Raw genomic sequence first — 27,929 nt, 5'->3', positions numbered from 1 at the left:
TGTGATTCCAATGTTTCCCATTTTAGTTTACACTCTGTATTTTTGCAAATAATATTAATGTTTATCATAAGTTTACTTTTATAATGCAATATTTTCCTGATTGTATTTTTATTCTGATAAAAAATTTATACATTTACCTCCTGGAAACAGTTCAGATTTTAGGTTTACTTGTTCATAAGAGAAACCTGTTCACCAATGTCCCATATAAGTTCAAACTGCAGCAGCATTTATAGTTCTACCTGGTTATTTTCCTGATTTATTATTGAAAATGGCATCTAAAGGAACACAGCAGTTTTCTACTCATCCGCCCTGCTGGTTGAAAGTGGAATTGCAACTAAAGCAAATAACCCTGCTGCAGTCTTCTGTAGCTAGCGCAAACAATGAGCTAACAGTAACACGAGCCAACTAATACTAAAATAAACCACAAAGTAAAAAATCCAAACAGTTTGACACATTTTTTATAACATATCCAGTAACAACAAAGCCAGGTCATCATCAGTCCACGTTTTTTTAAATTTCATTCAAAATAAAAACTTACGTCCTCGACAGGTGTTAAAATGTGAAGGAGGGGGCAAAATGGTTTTCATTGTTGTAAAAGGTTCTAAAAATGAGCAAACAGATGGTGAGCATTATAAAGATAATGCAAAACAAACAAACTCTCAAAAAGGTTAACATTACACCAATTACCAACGATAAAAACACCTGGTAAAAACATATTAAAGGGAAAAGTGATAAAAATGTTGCAAAAGATCCAAACTTAGCTAACTTATTGTGTTTGACTGCTGCTAGTTCAATCAGTTGTGGAGGTGTTTTCACAACGTCATTTCCTTCATTCTTAGGTTTTCCCTCTTTGCAGCTGCTTAAACCTAAGAAGAGTTAGATTTGCAGGGTTAAAGGTATAATTCTCACTGCTGTTTACGGAGGATTCAGTGATTTCAATGAAGGTGGATGATTTAAATTTAAATATCCGGATCATTTAATTGTTTCTGATAGTCATATGTCTTTAGATTTGTGGATGTGAGATTTGGTTTAAATCTCACATCCACATGGTTTTTAAAATTTCTCACAAAACATGAAAAATTCCAGCAAATCTCCAGATGATGGTCCTCCAAATTACCCCAATGTTTCCTGTTTATTCTGTGTATTCATTACTTTTCCATCTTCATTTCCATCTTGATCGGCATCCTCCCTTCATTCGGTTGCTCTAGTAACTTCTTGGCAGGTTCTTCTGACAGGATTAAAGTAAACGGGATTAAGAGCATTAAAAAATCCCTCTCTCTTCACAAGCCATCTGCCTATCTACCTGAGCCAGGAGCTGTGCTCTCAGCCCTGATTTACAACTGCAGAGGGAAGCAGAAGACGGACTCTATTGTCAGATGATTTTCTCTGCGTTATTAATCACACCTGGAGAACTTTGAACTATGCACTCTTGTAAACTGTGGCTACAAAACTTGAGAGGAAACACATATCTGCTCAATCCCTTTCCACGTCCAAGGATTTAGGCACAATCACGGATTTAACATGAGCAACGTAACTTTGAGAGGTCTTTTCACTGCTCTGTTGACTCTATTGGTCAGCATTTTGGACAAACAGACAGGTATGTTAATAATAAAAATCTTTTCACACTGTTGTGGGATGACTAACTTTTAAATGTTTTTGTTGTGATGTAACAAACTCTGGAAGGCTCCTCTATGGGACACCCCGGACAGCCTGCTGTGTTCCCACACATCACCCGCGTGTCTGACGTGAAGGGGTCCTATGAAAGCCACGTCATTATTTCTAGACAGAAAAGGAACATCTTTTTCCAGAATGGAGTCAGACTGTGTGCACAAGAGACTGCTGATCAAGTGGTGGAACATCATCAGAACTACTTTCACCTGAGAGGTAAAGTTCTGCTCCAACATCAGGAACTGAGGTCACCAGTGGTAAAAATGTCCAATTGAAGGAGACATATGACCTTTGCTTAACTTATAAAAGTTCCACAAAAATTTTCACAAAGTTCTAAATCTCTCTTACACAAAGTGATTTCAGCCGTTTTATTCGTGATAGTTTCAGTACCTTCCAGAATGAGGCGTTTCAGGGCTCTGTCACTTTAGGAAAACAAGCTCTTTTAGCCACGCCCATTGATACCCCAGTAAAGCTGCTATAGAGCTCCGGACGTCACCTGACTATCGGAGCGTAGACGCCATGTTGGCAGGCAACAAAGGTAAACAAAATGGACGGGATCGGTTTGGATTTTACTCCATTGGAGTTTACTTCACACTTTAAAACCGAAAAAATTGTTTTATATAGTCAGAAATTAAATAGATTAAACATCTCCGACCCTTACCGTGCCCCTGGGATACTTTTTAAAAATGCCAGAAGCTGTCGGAGCGGACCTGGCCAGGGAACGCCTTGGGATTTCCCCGGAGGAGCTGGCCCAAGTGGCTGGGGAGAGGGAAGTCTGGGCCTCTCTGCTTAGGCTGCTGCCCCCGTGACCCGACTCCAGATAAGCGGATGAAAATGGATAGATGGATGGACAAATAACATAGATTTACATGTAAGAAGCTTAAATAGAGTGCTGTGCTGTTTGAATGTGCAAACTGAACGCTAAGAGAAATCACTAGTCTGATTTTTTTCCGTGAATAAAATAAATATGTCTGGCAGGAGCGTCTCAGGATCTGTCTCGGTGAGACAGATAATAGCAATCCAAAGTGCTTTTCATGTGTGATCTGACAATCGATCAACCATTGCTTAAAAATGAAATACAGCTTAGCCGGTTAATTGCTGTGATCATAAGACAGGTAACCGGCAGCACACAGAACTCACGAGGCAACGTTTTATGTGATGTTTACTTGTTGCTATGAGTAATAAGACAGAAAAAGCCACGCCAAAATAAGTTTAGGAAGCCCACTAAGAATCGTAATAAAAGCATTTAAAATAAATACCATACACAGTTGAGGAAATGTACCTGAAATGAAGTGGTCGCTGCATAAGCGAAAACCTTTACTCTCGGGATCCCAGTTTCATTTTAGCCCGGTCACTAGCGCGTTTTATTGCAATGATCCAACGTTTGCGGGGTTCTGGATCTGGGGAATCCTGTAGAAGGCTCTTCCCTTATCTTGTCCGCGTCTGTTCTAGCATCCTGGGGCACAACAGGAATCTACCATATTTCCCATTTGATTGAGTTTGCTGACAATAACAAATAGCCCAGCCGCGGGCTTCTGCCTGCCAAGATGGCGCCGTTTCGATTTGAACTGTTGCATGCCGGGAGAAGTGACGTCAATTCCCGGAGCTCTATTGACCCTTGGCACCCACAGACTTCATATAAGTAGACGTGGCCTGGTTCTGCCTATCGGAGCTGTTGTAGTGGCTGGCCGCCACCTTGGATGGGTCTCCATTTGCTCCCAGTGCATTTATTTTCACTGAAGGTGTTTATCAACCAAAAAACACCTTTATTATGCTTTTTCACTTAATCAGATGTGGTATGGCATGAGCGTTAAATATAGATGCAATAAAATAAAATAAATTGAAATAAAAAAAACCAACAGCTAGGCTAGAAAAGTCACTAGTAATTCCAAGTGAACTGTATTCAACACTACGCAAGTTATTGCAACCGTAGGATGCACAAAAATCCGGCATAGCTGCACACTGTGTTGACTCCAGTTGGTTTTGGAGAGTGCGAAACCCATCTAATATGGCGATAATGCTGTGACGCTCTCCGCCCAATGACACGTCTACGTATTCATGTCTATGTTTGCACCTACATCACCTGATCACGTGGACTTGCTTTGATGGACATCAGCAATTAATTAAGGGAGTACTGAACGGAGGGCAAAAGTGATGACTGAGGTTGTTTTTTTGCCAGCTTAGCCTAGTTTTTACTAGTTCAAGCCCAGTTCACTTGTGGGAAGGTTTAGCACACCATGGTGAGGCTCAAAGAGAGCACTATTTACAAAGTTATGCGTTGGCTAGCCTACAAACATTAGCTTACCTTTTCCCTGTTGCTGTTCACCAATGTAAACAAGTTGCCAACTTTGCCAGAATTCACCCCGCTGGATTTCACTTTACACGGGAGCTGATAAAAAAACAAAAAAAGAAAGTCCAGATCAACCAGTTTTTGTCGCTGGCTGGGTCACCGGGATCAGCTCACACCGGGATGGGGGAGATGAAAATCTCATAACGACGAAGGTCATCTTGCTAAATAAATAACAGGACTTTAAGAAACACTGTTCTACACTGGGACAATATTAGTTCTGTCTCCATCCCAGTTATTCGATAAAAAGACAAGTTGAGTTTACGCCCTTCTCTGTTACTGCAGCCAACCATGAAATTGACAATATAAAAGTGATAAAATGCTACAAACTGATTTGTTTTAACTAGCTTCAAAGAAGTTTCAATGTGCGTAAACGATTTTTCTGCTGTCCATCATGGCGAAGGGGGCGCCCTCATGAACGGCGTGGCGTCATGTGGAAATGGTCAATAGGCCGAAAAGCTCTGATATCTACAGTAGGATGAGCTAAGAGTAGAGCCGCTGCTCTCTTACAGCAGTGGGCAGCAGTAGCTCAACAGGTTGAGCGGGTTGTCCAGTAATTGGAAGGTTGCAGGTTCGATCCCGGCTCCAGACAGAGAATTCTGCTGTTGTGTCCTTGGCAAGACACTTAACCCATCTTGCCTACTGGTGGTGGTCAGAGGGACCGGTGGCGCCTGTGCTCGGCAGCCTCGCCTCTGTCAGTGCGCCCCAGGGCAGTTGTGGCTACATTGTAGCTCATCACCATCAGTGTGTGAATGTGTGTGTGAATGGATGAATGATACACTGTAGTGTAAAGCACTTTGGAGTCCTTACTCTGAGAGGCGCTATACAAGTGGGGTTCATTTATCATTTACAAATGATAGGTGGTTTGATTGCACTTTACCCATTTGTGACATCACAAATGGGAAATTTTTGAAACGGCTTGTTTTAGGCACGATTCCTAAAACCAAACACTGACAGAAAAAGGATGGACAGGTTATTTTTCACATTGGCGTATTAATAGAGGCAGTAGAAACTTACAGGGCAGCACAAAAGCATGGAAAAGGAGAATTTGGTCCTTTGATCTGAATTACATCCACAGATTTTTTTCAATTGAGCTTTTCTGAAGCCCCATGATGCTGCTTTAAATATTGACCTTTATTCATTTTTCCTGTCATTTTGAAGTCAGGATTTTCAAGAATCAAATTTTCCTTTTACTTCCATTAGTGATGAGAGCACATATCCTGAAATCTCTGACCTTGTGCAATGGTTCCTTGTAGAACCTGATGCTATTTGAGGACAAAATCTGCCCACATTAAATATTGATTATGTCAGAATTTATACATTTAAAACCCTTTAAAATCATCACCAAAGATGCAAAATCTGCAGGTTTGGTCCTAAAGTTACAAATGCCTCTTTCTGGTCTGATCAGTGTGCCAGGAAACCATTTGGGAAGCTTTCAAGATCTTCTGGGACCGAGTCCCCAAACAGGAAGAGTACCAGAGATGGATGAACCACTGCCAGGAGGGCACACTCACGGCACAAGATATTAGCACCTACTTCAGCCAATCAGAGGAGCACCAGGCTCTGGTTAAACAGGTGAACACAGTGACTCAAACAAAATGAAAATTGGATTGCAAGACATTTCTGTGCGGCGTTTCTGATGCAATACTGTTGTGTGTTTTCAGAGAATGTCACATTCAGGTTCTAAAAGGTAACAGAAACCCTTCACTCATGAAAGGTTTTACAGATCTGTTCATTCTCTCATCACAAAGTCTGTGTTTTGTAAAAATGTATGATTCTTCCCACCGTCTGTAGTGAGCCCAGCAGGCCCCAACAGCATATGTGCAGGTAAGGTTGTTAAAGTCCTTCAACCTTACCTGTTCATATTCCCACTCATCAGTAATCAAACAGATATCTCATCTGTGTTTTATTATTGGATCCGTGTAATCCACTTTATTTGTGTGTGTTAGACATAGATACCAGTTTGTGTTTGAGCTTCCTCTGTAAAGGATAACATTTTGGGTGACATCATTTGTGAAGGAAAATTGGCTCAAATACCCAAAACGAACCAACACAATCAGCAATGGGGGTAGCAGTAACTCAGGAGGTAGAGAAGGTTGTCCAGTAATTGGAAGTTTGTAGGTTTGATCCCAGCTTCCACCAAAGAAAGCTGCTGTTGTGTCCTTAGGCAAGACACCTAACCTGCCTTGCCAGCTGTTGGTGGTCGGAGGGACCGGTGGCGCCATTATCTGGCAGCCTCGCCTCTTTCAGTATGGCCCAGAGCAGCCGTGTCTACATTGTAGCTCATCATCACCAGCGTGTGAATGGGTGAATGACGAATAGTGTTGTGAAGCGCCTTGGGGGGTTCACAACACAAAAACATAAATAAATAAAATGCTTTTAGTGCTTCTACTTGTGGTTTTAAAGACGCCTAAGAAGGTGCTATAAAAATACAGGCCATTCACCATAGTGTTGCTGAATAAAATGTATATATATATATATATATATATATATATATATATATATAAAGAAAAGTAGAATTGGAATGATCTACCTTAAAGATGTAATGCATCAGCATACATCATCTGTAACATAATGCCAAGCAGGTGTGTTTATTATCTAAATAATTTATTTCTAACATTATATGTAAAGTAGTTAGATACATTTTCATTAATTAGGTCAGAAAGTAAAATATTTAAAAGTCATCATACGCTGGTGAAATTCATCTCTGCATTTGATCCATCCCCATGGAGGGGAGCGGTGAGCTGCAGCAGTGGCTGCGCTCGGGAACTATTTGGTGGTTTAACCCCCCAATCCAACCCCTTGAAGCTGAGCATCAAGCAGGGAAGCATTGGGTCATTTTTAAAGTCTTTGGTACGACCCGACCAGGAATCGAACCCCGATCTCCCAGTCCCAGGGAGCACACTCGACCACTAGGCCACTAAGCTGGTTTATTTCAGAGGGTGTTTGAGACAGTTTTTGACAACAGAGACTTTTCTCTGTTTGCCTCTTTATAATACACTGCCCAGACAAAAAAAGTCATCACATGGATTTAACTAAGCAAACAGGCACAAGCCTCCAATTGGATTTTATCTTGAGAGGCGCTATATAAACAATCGTTTTCTTCCTTTTTTCTCTTTAAAGAAGAAATATGTCCAGAAAGAAATATTGAATGATTATGATCAGCGATCACAAATTTTCTGGTGAAATCAAACCAAAGAAAAACAGTAGAACTCAGGGTTATGTTTAATAGTGAACGTAAGAGCAATTTCACACACACACACACACACACGCACGCACGCACGCACGCACACACACACACACACAATCCAAAGGGAACTAAGGGGATTGGGACTGAAAAGCTGGGTAGCTGCTGGAAAACCACTAATCAGTAAGGAAAACTGAAAAAAAAAGGCTTCAATTTGCTTGGGAGCATAAAGATTGTAGCCTGGCCTGCCAGACTCGTCCTCTGTTTAATTCTGCACAGAGAAAGAGTCTGGTAACTCACAGGCAGAGAGGCACTTGAGGGGCGGGACTAGGCAGCTCAAAAATGACCAATAAGAAAAAAGACGGAAATCCTGACTGTACTGCACGACGCTGTAGATTTCTAGTTGTAGTAAAAAAAAAATAGCATCTGCAACGGCGCAAACATCTTTTATTTATTTTATTTTTTTAGAAGAAATGCTTTTAGAATAGAATAGAATAGACTTTATTGTAATTGCTCATGGCAATTAAATTACAGATGGTCCTCCATCAACAGTGCACGAGACAATAAATAACAATAAATGTCAAAACCATAGAGGACTAAAAACAATTTAAAAACATTTAGCAAACACCAAGAAAGTACAACCAGTGATTCAGATCTGCTAAAACAACAATTTAAAAGGATTTAAAACAGATTAGTCCACATTACTGATGGGGATGTGGGGGGTTGAATGGTGCTGTTGTGTTGAATGTTCTGATGGCCCAAGGGAAGAAGCTGTTGGAAAGTCTGGTGGTATATGATTTAACTGACCTGAAGCGGCGCCCTGAGGGCAACAGGTCAAACAGGCAGTGGGCAGGGTGGGTGGGGTCACGGAGGATAGCAGCGGTTCTCTTCAGGCAGCGGGTTCTGGAGATGGCCTCAAGGGATGGCAGGGTGCAGCCAATAATCCTCTGGGCAGTGTTTATTGTCCTCTGATCAGCCTTCCTGTCCTCAGCAGTGGAGCCTGCATACCACACACTCAGAGAGTAGGTGAAGGTGCTCTCCACAGAGCAGTGGTAGAAAGCCAGCAGCAGTTTCTGATGATCCAGGCCACACCTTCTCAAGACCCGGAGAAAGTGCAGCCGCTGCTGAGCCTTTTTAACCAGAGCTCTGGTGTTGGCAGACCAGGACAGGTCAGCAGAGATGATGGTGCCAGGGAACCTGGAGGGGACACAGTCCACATGCTCTCCATTTATGAGGAGAGGGGCGTGTGTGTGACTGTGTCTTGTGAAATCCAGAATGAGCTCTTTTGTTTTTTGTATATTCAGAGTGAGGTTGTTATCTGAGCACCACCTTGACAGATTACTGACCTCTGCCCAGTACGCTGCCTCTTCTCCGTCTGTGATGAAGCCGACCACAGTGGTGTCATCAGCAAACTTAAAGATGGCAGTGGATGGGTGGGATGCGGTACAGTCCGATGTGTACAGAGTGTACAGTAGGGGGCTCAGCACACAGCCCTGAGGAGAGCTAGTACTGAGCAGGATGGAGGAGGAGAGATGGGAGCCAAGTTGAACATGCTGTGGCCGATTTGTGAGAAAGTCTTTTATCCAGTGGCAGGTGGAGGGAGGGATCTGAAGGCTCAGCAGTTTTGAGATAAGAATGTCTGGGATGATGGTATTGAAAGCTGACCTGAAGTCAATAAAGAGCATCCTGACGTAGCTTCCTCTGGTCTCTAGGTGGCTCAGTGTTGTGTGTAGCGTCAGGGCGATGGCATCCTCTGTTGATCTGTTTCCCCAGTAGGCTAACTGAAGGGGGTCGAAGGAGGTGGGGAGACAGGTTCGGATGTGGTTGGAGATAAGTCGCTCCAGACACTTTGTGATTACAGGTGTGAGGGCAACCGGTCGATGATCATTTAAGCTGTCTCTGGAAGATTTTTTGGGGATGGGAATAATTGTTGCAGACTTGAGGCAGCTTGGGACTGAAGCTTGAGACAGGGAGAGGTTAAACAACTTGGTGAGGATACCTGCCAGCTCACTGGCACACTCCTTGACCACGATCCCTAGTATGCCGTCAGCGCTTCTATTTGTGGTTTTGAAGACATTTGAGTCATTTAGAACAGAGGAGGGCTGCGCATTGGTTAGAGCTGTTGCCTTGAAGGTCCTGGGTTCGCTTCCCGGCCTGGGATCTTTCTGCATGAGTTTGCATGTTCTCCCTGTGCATGCGTGGGTTCTCTGCGGGTACTCCGGCTTCCTCCCACAGTCCAAAAAACATGACTGTTAGGTTGATTGGTCTGTCTAAATTGTCCTTAGGTGTGAGTGTGTGTGTGCATGATTGTTTGTCCTGTGTGTCTCTGTGTTGCCCTGCGATGGACTCTCTAATTTCCCTCTGGGATTAATAAAGTATTGATTGATTGATTGACTGGCACTTTGTCCAGGGTGTACCCCGCCTGATTGCCCATTGACCGCTGGAGATAGGCACAGCCCCCCGCGACCCTGCATGGACAAGCGGGTTCAGACAATGGATGGATGGATAGAACAGAGGAAAGAGCCGCAGCAAACTCCGCCGCTGTCTTCACTGTTTATTATGAGAAACTGAGCGTCACTGTGTGTGACGTCCGCGACGCTGTAGCGACAGCGCAAACATTTTTGTTTAGAAGAAAGGCTTTTAGCGCTTCTACTTGTTGTGGTTTTAAAAAAACATGTTCAAATCATTTAGAACAAAAGAACGAGCCGCAGCGAACTCCACTTCAGTCACCATGTTTATGACAAACTCGGCGTTATGGTGTGTGACGTACGCTACTCAGCGCTGATTGGCTCGGTTGGAATTCTCACGGGGTGGGATTATTTGAATAGGAGAGTTCCCAAACTCTTTCTCTGTGCAGAATTAAACAGAGGAGGAGTCTGGCAGGCCAGGCTATAAAGATTGGACTCTGGAGCAATGGAAGAAGGTCATGTGGTCTGATGGGTCAGATGGACCCTGTTCCAGAGTGATGAGTGCATCAGGGTAAGAAGAGAGGCAGATGAAGTGATGCACCCATCATGCCTAGTGCCTACTGTACAAGCCTGTGGGGGAAGTGCTATGATCTGGGGTTGCTGCAGTTGGTCAGGTCTAGGTTCAGCAACATGTGCTCCAAGAATGAGGTCAGCTGACTACCTCAATATACTGAATGACTAGGCTACCCTGATGGCACGGGTGTAATCCAAGATGACAATGCCAGAATTCATCAGGCTCATATGTAGAAAGAGTGGTTCAGGGAGCATGAGACATCATTTTCACACATGGATTGGCCACCACAGAGTCCAGACCTTAACCCCACTGAGAATCTTTAGGATATGCTGGAGAAGTCTTTGTGCAGCGGTCAGACTCTACCATCTTCAATGCAAGATCTTGGTGAAACATTAATAAATAAATCTTGTGACATTGCAGAAGCATGTTGATACAATACAGCGAATGCGTGTCGTAATCAAAGCTAAAGGCGGTCCAACAAAATATTGGACAATGTGACCTTTTTTTTGGCCAGGCAGTGTATGAATATTCTTTAAAAATGAACCCCATAAAGTTATCCCTTCACCTGTGCTCGTACCTTCGTAGCTTTCTAAGTTTCTGATGAGTTTGTGGTCGTCCGCATTAACAATAAACCAAATCTGTGTGTTTTTGCAGCACACCAACAGCAGCAACTCCAGATGCTGCTGAAGATCCTGGACTAGGTCAGTGCTACTCCTGATAATAAGATCTGCTGCAACATTTTTTATTTACTGTAAAAAAGGATCGTAGTTCTGGAGTCAAAGCCACAACGCAGCCAGGTCTTCTTACGCATGAGCCCAGCTGTAGGCACACACAGCTCAGGGTTGTGAGAGCATTTAGCGTCAGGGCTACGTCTAATCCAAAACACCACTCCAATCCAGTTAAAACAAATTAACACTCCTTTTTTTAATACACTGGCACAACTCTGCAGGAGACATAAGTGAAGAAAATGGGGACGGAGCTACAGTCTCACCTGATGAGAGTCCAGTGAGTTTTCACACACAGCTGATGAATCATACATGCTTTTGCTCTCCTACTGTGTGATTGTGTCAGATTTCTCATCACAGGTGTCCAATGACATCACCGTGCAGCCAACCAGCACCACCGTTCTGGAGCAGGTGGTGGAGCTGAGCATCCTCTTGACAGGAGAGATTTTCAGCGATGACCTCAATGATCCGGCCAGCCTCAGGTTCCAAATGCTGAGCAGACACCTCGCTGAGAAGGTTTGTCCCTATAGCTCCATCTGCTTCCCTCTTCCATGCATATCCCAGTAGTTCTTTCCGTTTCAGCACCAACCGACTGGCTTTTTGCCCTCTGATTGTTGCATTTTAATAATATCCACCCTAACTCAAAAACCTGGGTTCAAAACTCACATGTTTTATTAAACACAGTCGCTGAAATAACCTTTTCAAGAGTAGAAAACGCAGCTTTATGAGATTTCTTGTGAATAGATAAACTTTTGCACATGCATCTGCTCAGGTAATCACTCTTGAAAGAAGCTTCGGTGGTTTTATAAGTTCGTGGAAAATTCTATAAATGTGCCCGTGGGCTTTTCCCCTTGCAGCGAGCATAGCTTACACTCACACACACACGAATGCACTCCCAACTTGTCGTTTTTGGGTAGTTTAGTCAGATTAGTGCTGTAGTTGTGGTCTATCGTTCAATTTGTCCTTCTAGACATAAATCTGCAAACACCACACACCAACCCTAGGCATGTGTGTTATTCTGCATGCCTCAAACACAACCGCTTTTCTTTAGTGGGTCAGTAGAACGTTTTTTTTATATATCTGTGTGGAGAGATGCAGAATTTTGAGAATTGACTGTATTTACTTTGTTTATGCAGATAGAAGACGCTCTTGAGGGGCTTCCTGGATTTAAGAGTGTGTCTGTAATCGACTTCAGGTTAGTCCATGTCCAGTTCCATTTCTTATTAACACTTTAGCGCTATCTCATGCTTTCAAAAGAAGTCTAACAGCCGTGTGTTTTATTTAGACCACAGAAGTATCCTCAGGGGTAAGTTATCAGCAACAATGATGTGAAGTAGCTGTTTCCCTGGCAACAGGGCTGTGAACATAGGTGTATCAGTAGTTGTCCGTGTCAATGTCCTTAACTAAGAGACTCACCTGTTAAACGGGATCGGGTTGGGTCCAACCAGTAAGCAGGCGCTCCTCCATAGAGACGATTATCTGAGATTCGTGACCTCATCGATCCGTATCTGATGAAAGGAGGCGAGGTGGACGATGTGTATGAGTGTCGGAGTTGGGAGATAAACAGCGAGGACTGGGCTTTAACGCAAACATCCATTATAATGCATAGTCATAAACATGCTGATTCATTAGTTAAAGTCATGCATTGATTGTTTTAACTGATCACAGCTGTGATAGAGCTTAGCTCACCAGACTGTCAAATAAAAAGTGTCTAATCTGGAACCCATTTAAGCTGATTTTGGGTCCATGTCTGCTCAGACGCCTGCCAGCAAACTAAATCAGCGTGGAGGTTTCACAGCAGTCAAATGAAGGCTACTAGAACTTTCTCCACCTTGTCCTCAGTTCATTTTACACAACTGTATCTGCTTTAGAGATCAAGGACACCTAATTAATGAAAAGAAATGACATAACCTGTCCTGAAATAACAGCCTGGCGTGTGTTTTGTCAGGGTGGATGGGATAATGGTGGACTACGCAGTCACAGTTGTGGTGAACGGAGCAGGAGTGAGCTCTGAACAGCTGAACTACCTGACCCTGCAGCTCAACCGGGTGGAGAATTCACACCACGAGGTCCAGGAGCGGCCCACTACGGTCGACACCGTCAGCGAGGTGAAGAACGTTTTCACCGAAGCCCTTCACATCACCGAGGTGGAAAGCGGTACGTTGGTTGAGCAGAGAAGATGTTTGGCTTAACATCTGCTGGCCTTCAGCAGTTCTGCTCCTCTCCATTTCTCACACTCTTCTCTCTGTGAAAACATGGCGTGACAGTTTGGATGGAGATTAGGATTATACTATTAGCTAATTAGAGCTAATTTCTCCAGCTACTAACCTCAGAGACCTTACCCACTCACGGACTCTGGGCGACCTCATTTGCATCTCTATCTTGAAGATTTGTCATGCACACGTGTTTAAGTGTGCCATTGCTTTACTGTGTTAGTGAACTTCTCTGGAGATGGATGCTCATGTTAGTTATGGACTGTGACATGAAGGCTAAACACTCTCATATGGTCATCACATGTGTCTGAGGAACCTAACAACCCCCGCAGCTTTGTTTTCATGCCCTCTTTGCAGTGCAGTAATAAACTTGCCCCACAGTTACTGAGATTTACACAATTTTAGCTCAGATCTGCAGATATTTACCTCTAATGTTTGTCACATCTTTAGTTTATGAGTATTAATATTTGTTCTGCTCCGATTCCACAGCGTCTGAAGTTCCCGAGTCTGTCAGCGTAGCAGATGGAGCCACAGTGAGTAAACTCTCTTACCATCCTGACTGTATTCTTTCTGCAGATGGCCCAGCTGCTTTTGGCCCCAAAAAGTTTGTTTCATGTTTCAGGTTGTTGACCTTTTCCAGTGTGGCTGATGTTGAGATAACGTGTAAATGGCTTGAGATGTTATCCAGGCTTCATCAGCATGGGCCGCTGATGAGCTCACCGGGACAGATGAAGTGAAGCTTTGAGGATTACGCTGGCTCTTGCTATAATAATCTACAACTATTCTCAGACATAGACAACCGCTCTGAGAGCAGACAGGAGACTGCACTTATCATTATATGCATTTGATTACAGATTAAAGACCAAGTTCACTTGTTCATTCAAAATATTTGCAGTGGTTTAAAATGAATGACGTGCGAGTCGATCTCTGTGGGGAAAAAAGCTCTCGCGCTCCTGTTTCAGGAAGAAGAAGTTAGCCAGAGGAGAAGTGAGCAGAAGATGGCAGGTTTGGAGTCTATTTGCTGATATTCTGACATCTCGTCCCTGATTGGATAACAGCAACGCGACTGTACCGCTGACTCTGTTTGCTTTGTAACATTGATGTTTTATCTCCACAAATAACACAAGCCTGGAGGAGTTCTGCCGTGTGGTGGAGTTGCTAATGCAAATGTTTAGCTTCTACTAGCTAACTTCTACATGGTCTCTCCTTTCTTGGACACTAAACCAACAACAGCTTTCCCTGTCGCGAACCAAGATGTATCCATGAATGCTAACTTTCATTTTGACATCGATCTGACCCAAACGTTTCCCCGTCTATTATCTATCGAGGGCTAATGCAGGAAATGGGAATAGAAAACTATTTTCATGTTTAGCCTGCATGTTAAACTCAGAGTGACCAATCGTATTACCGTATTTTCCGAACTATAAGCCGTTACTTTTTCCCACGCTTTGAACGCGGCTTATAATGAGGTGTGCGGCTTTAAAAGGTTGGATGCTGGAAAGGAGTGCTACGGAAAGCACCCCGGAGGATTTTTTCACAGTAAAACAGCGCTGCATGTTTTCAGTTCAGTAGATAACTGCGGCTTTTAGCCCGATGCGGCTTGTATTGAGGTGGGCTCTAAAGTCTGGAAATTACGGTGAAAAATAACAAGTAAAAACTGTTTCTCAGTGAACTTTGTTCTTAAAATCTGTTGTAATCGTATGGTCATATATGCTTTCTGACAACAGTTGCAAAATTCAAGCATTGTAAGAACTAGGAATTTGAACATCTTTCTATTACTGATAGTTTTTTTTTAGTTTTGCGTTGCAGCCATGATCGTTTTAGTTAGAATCTGGAACATTTTAGATGCAGCTGCTGGTTTTTAAAGCTTTTATTTAGTTTATGTTGACCCTAACCTGCCTGCAGAAGCTTGCCGTGTAAAGAGCGTTATTCTCTGTGTCTGAACAAGAAACATGTGAGAAACTGTTTATCTGGTCTGAATGGGTTAACAGATCTCATTCTCTACTATGAGTCCCACCGCTTTAATCCAATAATACAAACAGGATTAGCTTTGTTGTTTCCTCCCAGCGTGTGGCAGACTATAGACACTTTTGGTTGCAAGACTTTATCAACAGATTTTATAATTAGACAACAAAAATAATCAATGAAAGTACTATTTATGTATCCAAATTAGACAGCAATAAAGTAAAACCTGCAACAAGATAAGCAAATAATTTGCATCTCATTTCAGAACATTGATGATGCCTGTTTGTGATGCAGAGTGGCGCTGTTGAGGAGTTACCAGAGGTTATGCCTCCAGAAGGGCATGGTGAAGAGGACGTTCTGGTTATGCCTCCAGAAGGGCATGGTGAAGAGGACGTTCTGGTTATGCCTCCAGAAGAGCATGGTGAAGAGGACGTTCTGGTTATGCCTCCAGAAGGGCATGGTGACGAGGACGTTCTGGTTATGCCTCCAGAAGGGCATGGTGACGAGGACGTTCTGGTTATGCCTCCAGAAGGGCATGGTGAAGAGGACGCCCTGGCTGCAGAAACCAACACAGTGGCAGCAGCAGAGAATGATGTTGTAGTTTTGGAGGAGAGTGCTGTGGTGACCCCTGCAGTTGTGTTGACCATAGATGAGCCTAAAGCAGACAGTTAGTATTTCTATTTAACACAACATCATGTTGTGCAAGTGGACTTATAAATTCACGTCCTGGTTGTTTTTGTTTTTTAAGGCATTGAAGAGGAAGGTCTGTTGGTTGGAGACATTGAACAGGCTCCTGCTCCAGAGACCATCTCACCTAATGAACCTACGCCAGAACCTCCCTCTTCTGAGCCACCAGTGGAAATCGAGGCTTCTGGCTCAGGTCCAGATCATCCAGAGGATCTAAATGAGCCCTCAACATCCACTGCAGAAGTTGAAGATGTGTCCTTTGAGAAAACTAAAGATGATAAATCAGAGGCTGAAGCTGAAAGGGTGGAAGTTACTGTGGTAGAGGAAGAAGCCACTACTGGAACTCCAAAAGAAAAAGATTGGGTTGACTTTGAGATCTCCACAATTGTAACCAAAACCATGAAGGAAGAAGATGCCACCATTGGTTTATTGGTGACCCAGTCTGACAACACCGCATTTGAAGAGAAAGGCTTTGAAGAGGCAATACAGAGCGAAGGAAATGAATCTAAAGCGGGAACCTCATCTGAAGTATCGGCCATAGAGGCAGAAGCTCCTCTTGCACCAGAGATCTTCAAAGAAGATCTTCTAGAGGATGAGATTTTACTGGTGAACAAAGAGGATCCAGATCCTCCAAGGCCTCCCCAACCAACATCCTTGTCTCCAAAGTTGGAATTACCTTTCACTTTGACATCTGATGTTATCCCAGATTCTAAGATTCGACCTCATGCAGCCATCACTTCAATAATGGAGGTAAATCCAAGATCTTCGCTAACATCTAGAGGTCTTTTCTTTACCAGAATATCCCTCCTGTTAGAAAACACCACATTCACGACTGATTCTGAGATCATGAAGTATTTTTAACTTGAAACGATAAGAAAAATAATCTGAATCTAATGACAAACATTTGGACAATTACGATACCCGTGTTAGGAGCTGTTGTGCTTTTGGTCCTCCAGATACCGGTCATTCCTGAGAACTTTGATGATTCCACCACTGGAGACCTGGGATTTGGTGTGGTTTCGTTTGATTATGGTTTGACCAACCACACAGAAGAGGGCAGCACTGGATCCCCATTCAATGTGGTGGACGGTACAGACCTGGCCAGTATCGCCATGCCTGGGAATGCTGGGCGAGCTCTAATGGTGTTCTTCAGCCTCAGAGTGACCAACATGGTCTTTTCAGAAGATCTCTTCAACAAGAGTTCTCCAGAGTACAAGGCTTTGGAGCAACGCTTCCTAGAGCTGGTAAGAATTTAAGCTTAGAGCATTCACGTTCACCAGCATCCACACTGGTATTTGATTCATTTAGACATGTGAATCTATCCCCAGCTTGTGCCATACCTCCAGTCCAACCTGAGTCACTTTAAGAACCTGGAGATCCTGAACTTCAGGAATGGGAGCATTGTGGTCAACAGCCGAATGAAGTTTGGAAAGCCAGTAGCTCGTGGCGTCACCACCACCGTTTACTTGATCCTGGAGGACTTCTGTAACACAGCTTACCAGACCATGAACCTAGCTATTGATAAATACTCACTGGATGTGGAATCAGGTGGGTTTTTACTAACAGAGCTTTAGTTCTTCTCACTGAGTTTGTTTGTATTAAAATTGCAGTTTCTGTCTAAGAAATACTCCAGCTTAGTATTGAAAGGCCTGCCAGGTTAGAGAAAACTACACTGCTGACCACAAAACAAAATACAGCAAAGGATTTAAAGTCCAAGTGTATTGAAAGCCATTTTTTACTTGTTTTTTTAAATATTGGTCACTCAGAGTAACACATACAGGCTGAATGTTAAAATAGACTTCTACCCCAATTTCCTGCATTAGCCGCCAATTAAAAATGAATGGGTAACCTCTCAGATTAGAAAAGTCACTCAGATCTTTGTCTGACTGTAGGTTGGTGTAGCAGGGTGGAGAAACAAGGGCCCGGGTGAGATTCGATCCCCAGAATCCTGCGTGAGAGTCGTAAGCTAACCAGTCAACCAAAGGGGTATCCCTGTGGCCAAGTAGCCAGGGCACATAATCAATTGGTTTACAGTGACAGGATGCTCACCCTGTCACATTAGCATTCATGGACTCACCCATGCTGGCCCGCGATGGGGAAGATTGTTGTTTAGAGGCCAAGAAAGAATGTTGTGACCAGTAATATGGCCTGTATGGTAAATGGCCTGTATTTGTGTAGCACTTTCTTAGGGTTCTGCAGCCCCCCAGGGTACTTCACAACACAATCAGTCATACACACACACACACACACACACACACACACACACACACACACACTGGTTGGGATGAGCTACAATGTAGCCACAGCTGCCCTGGGGCGCACTGACAGAGGCGAGGCTTGACGAACACTGGCATCCCTCCGACCGCTACCAGCAGGCAAGGCAGGTTAGGTGTCTTGCACAAGGACACAGCAGCAGCATTCTCTGGCGGGAGCCGTGATCGAACCTGCAACCTTCTGATTACTGGACAACCTGCTCTAAATCCTGAGCTACTGCTGTCCCAGCTAACTGTTAGCATTAGCAACTCCGCAACACAATAGAACTCCTGCAGAACATAGAAAGTTGTTGGTAGAGTCGTGTTGCTGTTAGCCAGTCAGAGACAAGATGTTAGAATATCAGGAAATAAGACTGCAAGTCCTGCCGTGTTCTGCTCTCTTTACTCTGGTTCACTTCTAGTTCCTGAAACAGGATATTGGCTCACAAGGCATTAATTTATACTAGAGACCACTGCAAATGAGTGAAGTTGGTCTTTAACATTGTGAGACTGTCTGCATCTGTTTGATCAAACACATTCAACAAGACCCTTGGGTTACTTACATTTACTACAAACGTAGTTTTGAATTCTCTGACTGATGTTTTTAACTCTGTCTGGATGCCAGTTTGACTCACAGCCAAATCCTCTGATACAAAACCTCTTGCAAGAATCACAAACAGGAATGCTTAGCATTACTGATAAAGCAGCTGATAATTGGATTTAAATGAACAAATCAAAATGTGAAACTTCCTGAAAATAAAGTCAGATGAATCTTTGTTGTAACATTATAGTAAAGTCACGGGAAAAACACCTAACAAGCCTTCAAAAGTGGGATAAGTTTAGTTTACAGGTAAAGCTGGGCGATATGGCCTCAAATCTATATTGCGATATAATCTGAAGCATGTGCGGTAATGATATATATTGCGATATATTTTTTCCTCTGTTTATATATGTCAAAATGACATGCTTTTAAATATCCTCATGTGGCAAATATATGCCATTTGAGGCATATAGGCCTCCTCCTCTGCCCACTCCATGCTTGCAGTCACTGCCATTCTGTTGTCCCAATGTCAGCAGGGTGCACATCTTAGGGACGTCATGTGTTATCGCGATATCGCGATATTGCGATATAGCCAAAAACTCTTATCATTACCCAATTTTATATCGATTCTACCTTATATCGTTTATATTGCCCAACCCTATTTACAGGTAATAAATAATAAATAAATCTGTGATAGTATTAGTCTTAGCTTTGATCCAGATGTTTAACTACAGGAGGGATGTGAAGTTTATTGGAAAAAATGTGCACATATTTTTTGAAGTTCAGCAATGTTTGTAAAAATTTTGTGCATCCCTAAAAAAATTTGGTACATTTATGTTCAGTTTGATTATATTTGTCAAACTGATTCACAAAGCATGATTTCTCTGTTTTTGCATTTCAGTGGATCCAGCAATAAAAAATCTTTATTGTAGTTTCTTTGTTGTAATTCCAGGTGACCAAGCCGACCCCTGCAAGTTCCAGGCGTGTAACGAGTACGCGGAGTGTAAAGTGAACAAGTGGTCAGGGGAAGCCGAGTGTGTGTGTAACGCTGGATACTTCAGTGTCGATGGTTTGCCTTGTCAGAGCATCTGTGAGCTGCAGACGGATTTCTGCCTCAACGATGGCAAGTGTGACGTCATTCCTGGACAAGGAGCAATCTGCAGGTGGGTGGTTTGATGCATTTGTACAGTTGAGACGGGAGACTGTCAAAAAAGAGAAAAAGGATTTACCCTCAAGACTTCTCTATAAATGTACCTTTGTGTGCTCTAAATGATTAATAGTGATTAATAGTGCTCATGTTAGCATTTTAGTTGAGCAGATTAACCAGTTTCCTTTGATTTTAGCTTCTTGGACGACCTCAGTTCAGAAAAACTGCTCATATATCTTACATCATTGATAGGCTAATAGCTAGTACAAGCTCCATGACCAAGGTGCATTGTAAAGGTTTATACAATAATGTTTAGCTGAACCGCTATGAAGTTTTAGAGAATTAAGCTGCTTCAGGATGGAAGCAATCCACATTTGAGTTGGCAACATTCAAACTAGCTGTTAGGCCGTCAATCCTGCTGGATGAAAATGCTATTTTTACAAACTGGGCCCTTCAGGAAGCTTCATGCATTGTGTAAGATACAAATTATTTATAACTTTTTCACTAGTGTCTTTCACACGTGTGTGTGTGTGTGTGTGTGTGTGTGTATGTGTGTCCGTCCCCCTTTTTACAGTGAGCGAGGTGTGTTAAAGTTTAAAACCAATATTCCACATCAGTGAGAGAAACATGCTACTATGTCACCTTGGCTTTAGTATTTATGAACCAACAGAGACGAGTGTGTGCCGAGAGAAGTCTGTTTCACACCTTCTACAATGTCGTAAAACACGAAGGCAGCTCCAGATGCTGTTAGATGGTTATTCATCCCACATTTTATGACTAAACGTGCTAAAATTGTTTCGTGGAGACGAGAAACAAAAATGAGATTTAATTCCACAATAATTTATCAGCGACATTTCAAATCTCTAGTAATGATTTTGTTGTTTAGGTGTCGAGTTGGGGAGAACTGGTGGTACAGAGGGGAGCACTGTGAGGAGTATGTATCAGAGCCGTTGGTGGTTGGCATAGCGATTGCCTCTGTAGCTGGCTTCCTGTTGGTGGCATCTGGAGTCCTCTTCTTCCTGGCCAGGACTTTACGGGATCAGTATGACAAGGAGGACTCAGAGGATCCCATTGGGTGAGGAGAATCGGTCCAGTCCACCCCTGCGCTCATCCCTGAATAATACATCAACTAATTTTATGTGCTTCGTCATTGTTGTGGTTTTAAACGATTAGCATGCAGTCAGTTTCACACCTCTTGTCTTACATCATTTATGTCATGACACTCCAGATGTTTCTCAGAATTTGTAACATCTGATTTTTGTTTTTTGTAATGCATCCATGAATAATGCAGACATTCCTCAGATATGCAAAAGTTAATTTAAAGTTTTGTTCTCCGGAGGTTTTTTTTTTTAAGTCCAGCTTTATAATTTATGATTTTGCAGGCGAATGGAAAGTATCCCATCTTTGGAAAGAGCGACCAAATACAACCCCATGTATGAAAGCGAGGCCACCACAGGCTACAGCCACTACTACCGCCGTTACCCTGAAGCTCCTGTGTACAGCAGCGCCAGCGCCGAGGCCTCCACGGACTTCAGCAGCGAGGAGATACGACACATTTATGAGAACAGCGAGTTGACTAAAGAGGTGAGTGTGTCAGAGTTTCTCATCAAATTTTACATGCAGCAATAAATTTATTGAGTCATTTTTCAGTTTTTGGCCCCGATTTATATCTAGTTTCAGAAACATGGTTGGTTTTTATTGGAGGAGCATAACAAAAACATGATCAGTGCACAAAAAGAACATAAAATCAAAGAACTGATATTTGTGAAATGTTGAGTTTTTGGTTGCTCAGCTGCTCCAGGAGTAGCTGGGCAGGTTTTCAGTTAGTGCTTCAGATGTGAGGTCCGCGTTGTATCAACCAGACATTTCAAAATGATGAAGATCCTCCACACAGGAGCAAATCCAAGCCTAGAATAACAAAGTGACATGCTTATTATACTTATTATAACCAACGGCAATAGTTTCACGTTTTACCACAGAACAGTTCACCTGGTTTAATATATTTTGTCAAATAAATGGTTCAACATACTCATTTTTCAGTGATTATGCTTAGGTTCCACGTTAAATGAGAATAAAATAAAAAGGTAAAATAACAAACTTGATCAGATGTGAAGACTTAAGTCAGATTGTTAAGGCTGAAATGAACATTTGGCTTTAAAAAGGGCAGAAATGTGCTTTTTATTCATTTATCTTTAACAGAAAACATCTCTGATGTTTTTCAGGTTGTCTAAAGGGAATGCCCTTTACCAAAAGCATGCTCCTTGTTCAGGACAAAATTACTATTTCTCTTTTTTCCACTGACATCGTAGCAATTTATCTGAACCCCCGTAACAAAATGTAGTTTGCCGTTTATCTGTTTGAGATTCCCTGTATAAAAAAATAAAAAATCTTGTTCTTCTGCAGGAAATCCAGGACAGGATACGCATCATTGAGCTCTACGCTAAGGACCGGCAGTTTGCAGATTTCGTGCGGCAACATCAAGCGTGAGTCAACTTATACATTTCATATTGTAAAGAAATGGACCAAATACACCATCTCTTTTAGTACAAAGGAGAGGAAGCTGGTTTGAGATACACCTTCCTCCACTTATCTGGGGTCGGGTCACAGGGGCAGTAGCCTAAGCAGAGGGGCCCAGACTTCCCTCTTCCCAGCCACTTGGGCTCCTCAGGGGGAATCCCATGGCGTTCCCTGGCCAGCTGAGGAATACAGACCCTCCAACGTGTCCTGGGTCTTCTTTTAGGTCTCCTCCTAGTTGGATGTGCCCGGAAAACATCTCTAGGGAGGCGTCCAGGAGGCATCCTGACCAGATGAACTCTGAAAACTCATTTCAGCCGCTTGTATCCAAGATCTCAATCTTTCGGTCATTACTCAAAGCTTGTGACCATAAGTGAGGGTTGGAATGTAGCTCGACCAGTAAAATGAGACCATTGCCATCTGGCTCAGCTCTCTGTTCACCACGACAGACCATCACTGCAGACACCAATCCGTCTATCGATCTCACGCACCATTTTTTCCTCATTCCTCAAGACCCCACAACACTTAAACTCTTCCACTTGGGACAGGACCTCATCCCTGACCTGGAGAAGGCATTCTGCCCTTTTCTGACTCAAGACCATGGTCTCAGAAGAGGAACTGCTTCTCAAAGACAGATTCATTATATTTCTACCAGCCCTGTAGATGATTCAGTTGAGATGCAGACAAACAGTTTGGATTAGAGTGTGTATCGGTGTTTTATTACTGGTGCCAGTCAAGCAGCTGACATTTGAAATATTTTCTTTGAATGTAAAATATTCTAATAGAACAATAATTATTGTGTTGCAGTGTCCTGGAGACCCGAAGAGAGAGCTCATCTGTGCAGACCTGAGACAGACGAGGTACTTGTGACATCATTCTAGTCTAGGAGATAGGGGTTCAAATCCCGGTCGGGTCAAGACTTTAAAATGGGACCCAATGCCTCCCCGCTTGACACTCAGCTTTTAGGCGTTGGACTGGGGGTGGGGGGGTGGGGGGGGGGGGGAATCCACCAAATAGTTCCTGAGCACAGTCACAGCTGCAGCTCACCGCTCCCCACAGGGATGGGTCAAATTCAGAGATGAATTTCTCCAGTGTGTGTTGACTAATAGTACGTTAACTTTAAATGCAGCACAATACAGAGCAAGCTTTCTGATCATGACAGATGCAACTGATTTCAATGAATTTCACTTTAATAACAGAAAAAAAGAGGTTCTAGTTCCTGAAATTACCAACGTGTAATCCATGTTGAATTATTTTATTAACTTGCAGTGTTTCCGACACAGGAACACGCTTCATGCTCCTCCAAGTTGGGACTGGTTTGGTTCCTTCCAGGACTTTTCTGACCTCTACAGCAGCCCTGCGTTTACCCATCTGTCTGCAGAGATCTTTGATCGTTCCTCCATGTTACTCTGTGCCTTTTTCCTGACTGGGTGAGCTTATCGTGACTTAACGGCCCACGCTGGCTCGCATGTTTGCTGCTTGTCTACTCGATTTGATTCTGTAGGGGAAACTGGTCTGAATCCTGTTACTTGAATTATTGAGAGACACATAAAACCAAACGACAAAGTACGAATGTTTAATGGTATGATTGTTACTTTGAATGTTGTTGTAAATGCCTTCTCGTGAAAGGGAAGAACATTAAAGAGCAAGTCATCCCCAAATCAGCTTATATTTCTGATAAACTATATAAATGTGTGTCTAATCGCACTGCAGACACGTGTCGTCAATAGTTTTGCACTTTAGTGCATTTTAGATAAAATTTTAATTTTCTGCCTAAAACTGTCAGTGTTGTGCCGTTGTCAGGTAAAAACTCTGCACTGCATTTGAATTTAAATCTGCCATCGCTATTGGCTAAGAGGTACCCTAGAACGTTAGCTGGTACCATATGATGTCACAATGTCATTGTGAGCGTGTGTGTATTTGTTAGCGGCTCCGCCCTCTCGGTCTGCTAGGCAACATCATTTGTTGCATTTTTCAAACAGGAAGTGGGAGTTGAGTAATACTCTGGTAGGGGGTGACTTGCTCTTTAAATCTGTGAATGTAGTTTAACTAACATGAGTATTTTAGTTAGAGTTTTCCCTTTGTTTTGTCTTTCTGAAGCTTGTTAGCTCTTCTCCCAGATGGATGCGGGAGCTATTGGTTTTTAGTTACGGGTGCTACTTTAATTTGAAATGCTTCTTCAAGTGTTTTTATTTATTCAGCTTAAAAATGACTTGCAACACAATGGTTGAACATTTACAGTAAATTGGGAGCAAGGTTTAGGAAACTTTAGAAACTACACCAGTGGCCATTTTGCATGCAGAGTGTAGCACTGAGTCCCGCCAGGAAATGCGATGCATTTGTCTTCACAATTGATTAAACATGTCTGCAATTTTTAACTATTGACACAAGAATCCTTGTTTCTTTCCTGCTTGGTAAAGTCCTTTGTAGAGTCTGCAAGGTCACCAAACAGGTTACTGATTATTAGTAAACGTCATTACCACAAATTGTTGATTACAGCTGGCAGCGTTCAACTATTACAAGCAAAAGAAAATGGAAAACAGCATGTATAAATTTAAATCAGCCAGTAGGATGGCACAAATACTTTTAAACTCTTTAGTTAACTTTCAAAATGAAATTTACTAAAATAAAATCTAATAGAGATTTTAAGCCAAGTTCTCTGAGGAAAAGCTTTTTACTTGTAATTAAAAAAATCTGATCTGTGACTTAGAGTTTCACATGCAGGATGAACAATTGACATGAATATGTAGATGCATCATTTGGTGCAGGAGAGGGTGACAGTGCCGCCGCCATATTGGATGGTCTCCTCACTCTCCAACCCCAACTGGAGTCAATGCAGAGTGAGCAACTGTGCCTGCTTGTGTGCAGCCTACAGTTGCAACAACCAGTGCATTTTTAAAAATAGATCACCAGGGAAAGTCTGACTTTTCTAGCCTACCTGATTTTATGTTTTAAAGTATTGAATTTAATTATATTTAAATATATTTATATTTTATCATCATACCATACCATATGTCTGATTTTGTGAAAAAGTCTAAAAACATGTGATTTTAGTTGGGTGAACACTAGGGATGAGAACTGGTTAAATTCTGGAGATACGATATGTATCACAATACGGTGAGACGATATGATATATCAGGATATATTGCGATACATTGAGCCAGACGTTTGTAGCGATTTTATTTAGACTGAATTTATTCTAGCAAAATTCAATAAACAGTCCAAACTGATACTTAACATGCTTAACATGAGGTATCTCAACCATAGGGATTTACATTTCAGTGGTGGAAACAAAACCCAATGCACACTGCTGCCAACTAGCATTCGGCATTTAAATTGCACCAAAAGAAAAGAAAATAAACAAATGTTTGCATGTAAATTCTTCCAAAAATTAGATACATGGCTTTTGAATATCAATGTAATATTGCAGGAAAAAAATTGCGATATATTGCCATATCGATATTTTCTTACATCCCAAGTGAACACCTTCCTCAGTACTGGGGGGCGAATGGAGACCCATCCAAGATGGTGGCCCACTGCTACACCAACTCCGATAGGCAGTGCCAGTCCACGTCTGCGTGTCTTTGTTTATGATGTCTGTGGGATGAATATGAAAATAGTATAAGCTAACCTTTAGCATTAGCTACTCTACAACAAAGCAGAACTCCTACAAGCTTGTGTTATTTCTGGAGATAAAACATCAAAGGTTTAGAGCAAACAGGGTCAGTGGTAGAGTCGCTTTGCTGTTAGCCAGTTAGAGACGAGATGTCCAAATATCTGGAAATAAGTCCTGCCGTTTTCTGCTCCGGCTCACTTCTACTTCCTGAAACAGGAGTGCCGGAGCTTTTTCCCTCCACAAACAAGGACTCACAAGACATTCATTTATATAGAGACCACTGCAAGTGTGTTAAAAAATCAGTGAACTTGGTCTTTAATGAGATTCGTCAGCAAAAGCATGAGGAAGGGAATCTGAATTTTGTTTTTTCTCTAATGCGAGGGATCAGGTCACATGATGCACATAATAAATATGAATCGCCTCTATTGATCCGTAATCGCTCCTCCTCTCAAATTTGACTCACACTTTCTGACTTGCAGAAATTTAATTAAGAAGACTTCCCAAGTATCTGACAGGTGCTTGAGATCCTGTAAATGCATTGAATATTAATGTGGTATTTTCTACCTATGATACTCAATACAATGACATTTATTTTAGCCTAGATACGTGTGTAAATCCTCCCCACTGTTTTCCTAAGTTCCCATTAAGGCCAAAAAGAGTGCTGTTGAGGTTTTTTAAAACAATGTATTAACAAAACAGCCACATTTGACTGTCTGAATGTTGTTGCAGCATTTTTATATGTTTATTGAGTTTTTCATTTTCATCAAAGAGAAGCATTTGTGTGTATGAATGTATCACGAGGCAGACAGCAGAGACGGGTCAGCACTAAACCCTGCTCAGCTCTGGGATCCAGAAACAAAAGAAAACTCATTTCAGTGGAAAAATGCTCCGAGGCACGCAGCCCAGAGATCTGATGCCTGATTGTCTGCTTCAAGTGTCACATGTAATGCAACAGAGAGAGCAGGAAAACAGGGAAAGGCTAGCTGATAAACAGCAAGCCCTCTCTGTTTTAGCACTCTCTGTCTGTGTGGATTAATTAAAAAAAAACAGCAGTTCTTAGAAAAAGATCTGTCTCGTGACTACTTATCTGGCAACTGTCCTGGTTTTAAATCCGAAACCTCCTGACATACTAATTCCAGGGTTTCCCTTTGGGAATTCACACACGTTCCTCTCTGGACTTGTTTTACTTAACCCAACAGATCTCTGCAGCTGCAGCTGATTATGTTTCATCTGTTGTCGGTTCTGCTGGGAGATCAGCGTCTCACACACAGACCTGAGTGTAGCTCCATGGACGTCTACTCATTTACCGCAACAACACAACAACATTATGCCTTTTGCAATCTGTGTGTTCATTTTGGTTTCATGTTCTGTTCTTTACCTGCCATCTCCACAAAGAGTGTGTTATCTAATTTAGTGTGTGTGTGCATTTTTCTTTTATACTGATGACCATGTCACCAGTGTTATCAACAGGCGCAGCTGTGTATTATAATAATAATACTAATAATTATGAAGTGTAACGAATATAAAAATAAAATATTTTGTATAAATTGCAAAAGTTTGTCAAGTGATTTTAAAAGATGTGACTTAATTGTTGTTTTAGCTGATTTAACTTTTAAAAGGAATTTATGTTAAAGGTTATGAATATTTAATATTTTATCAGTTGTCAAAAGACTTTTGAACAATCTAAACCGCCTTACAATTAGTAATTTAAAATTCTCATTTATTTTTTAATTTCTCTCCTCGTTTGCTTCTGGCCAAAGTTTCCCTTTCCTGCAAATAACGTGATGAGACACGTTGCCCTTACTCTTAGAGCCATCACGTTGTGGGAGTTCAGCTGCTGTCCGGATAATCTGAAGGTGAGATTAACCTCAGGGAATGTGGATTATAGGTTAATCTGGAGCCATGAGAGTTTCTAAAAGAGTGCTTCTAGGTAATCAGCCTGTGCAGTAAAAATCTGTCGGCCAGGGTTCGTTATTTACTGCCGATGCAAACGTCCCAGACACTGTGAACACACCACTGACCTGGGAAAACAATAGAACTATAAACAGAGCATCATTCTTCTATGGAGGGAATATTGGACCCAGA

General features: G+C 42.3%; 1 protein-coding gene across 1 annotated transcript; it reads left to right on the top strand.

Annotated features, from left to right (window-relative positions):
• Positions 1-58: 58 nt before the first annotated feature.
• Positions 59-27,678, top strand: impg2a (interphotoreceptor matrix proteoglycan 2a). The gene is made up of 21 exons (XM_070544027.1): positions 59-1,597; positions 1,684-1,884; positions 5,424-5,590; positions 5,680-5,705; positions 5,810-5,842; positions 10,839-10,885; positions 11,134-11,189; positions 11,270-11,425; positions 12,046-12,104; positions 12,858-13,066; positions 13,612-13,655; positions 15,382-15,754; positions 15,836-16,524; positions 16,731-17,018; positions 17,103-17,322; positions 19,520-19,730; positions 20,601-20,789; positions 21,097-21,298; positions 22,118-22,197; positions 23,036-23,088; positions 23,512-27,678. Exons 1-20 carry the CDS (start codon positions 1,522-1,524, stop codon positions 23,076-23,078), a joined length of 3,369 nt encoding a protein of 1,122 aa, XP_070400128.1. The 5' UTR covers positions 59-1,521; the 3' UTR covers positions 23,079-23,088; positions 23,512-27,678.
• Positions 27,679-27,929: the final 251 nt, after the last annotated feature.

The sequence above is a fragment of the Nothobranchius furzeri genome, chromosome 14 (assembly GCF_043380555.1).
Source record: "Nothobranchius furzeri strain GRZ-AD chromosome 14, NfurGRZ-RIMD1, whole genome shotgun sequence".
In the NCBI taxonomy this organism is placed as follows: Eukaryota; Metazoa; Chordata; class Actinopteri; order Cyprinodontiformes; family Nothobranchiidae; genus Nothobranchius; species Nothobranchius furzeri.
Note: the sequence above shows the minus strand (reverse complement) of the source record. Positions and strands in the feature narration are given on the sequence as shown.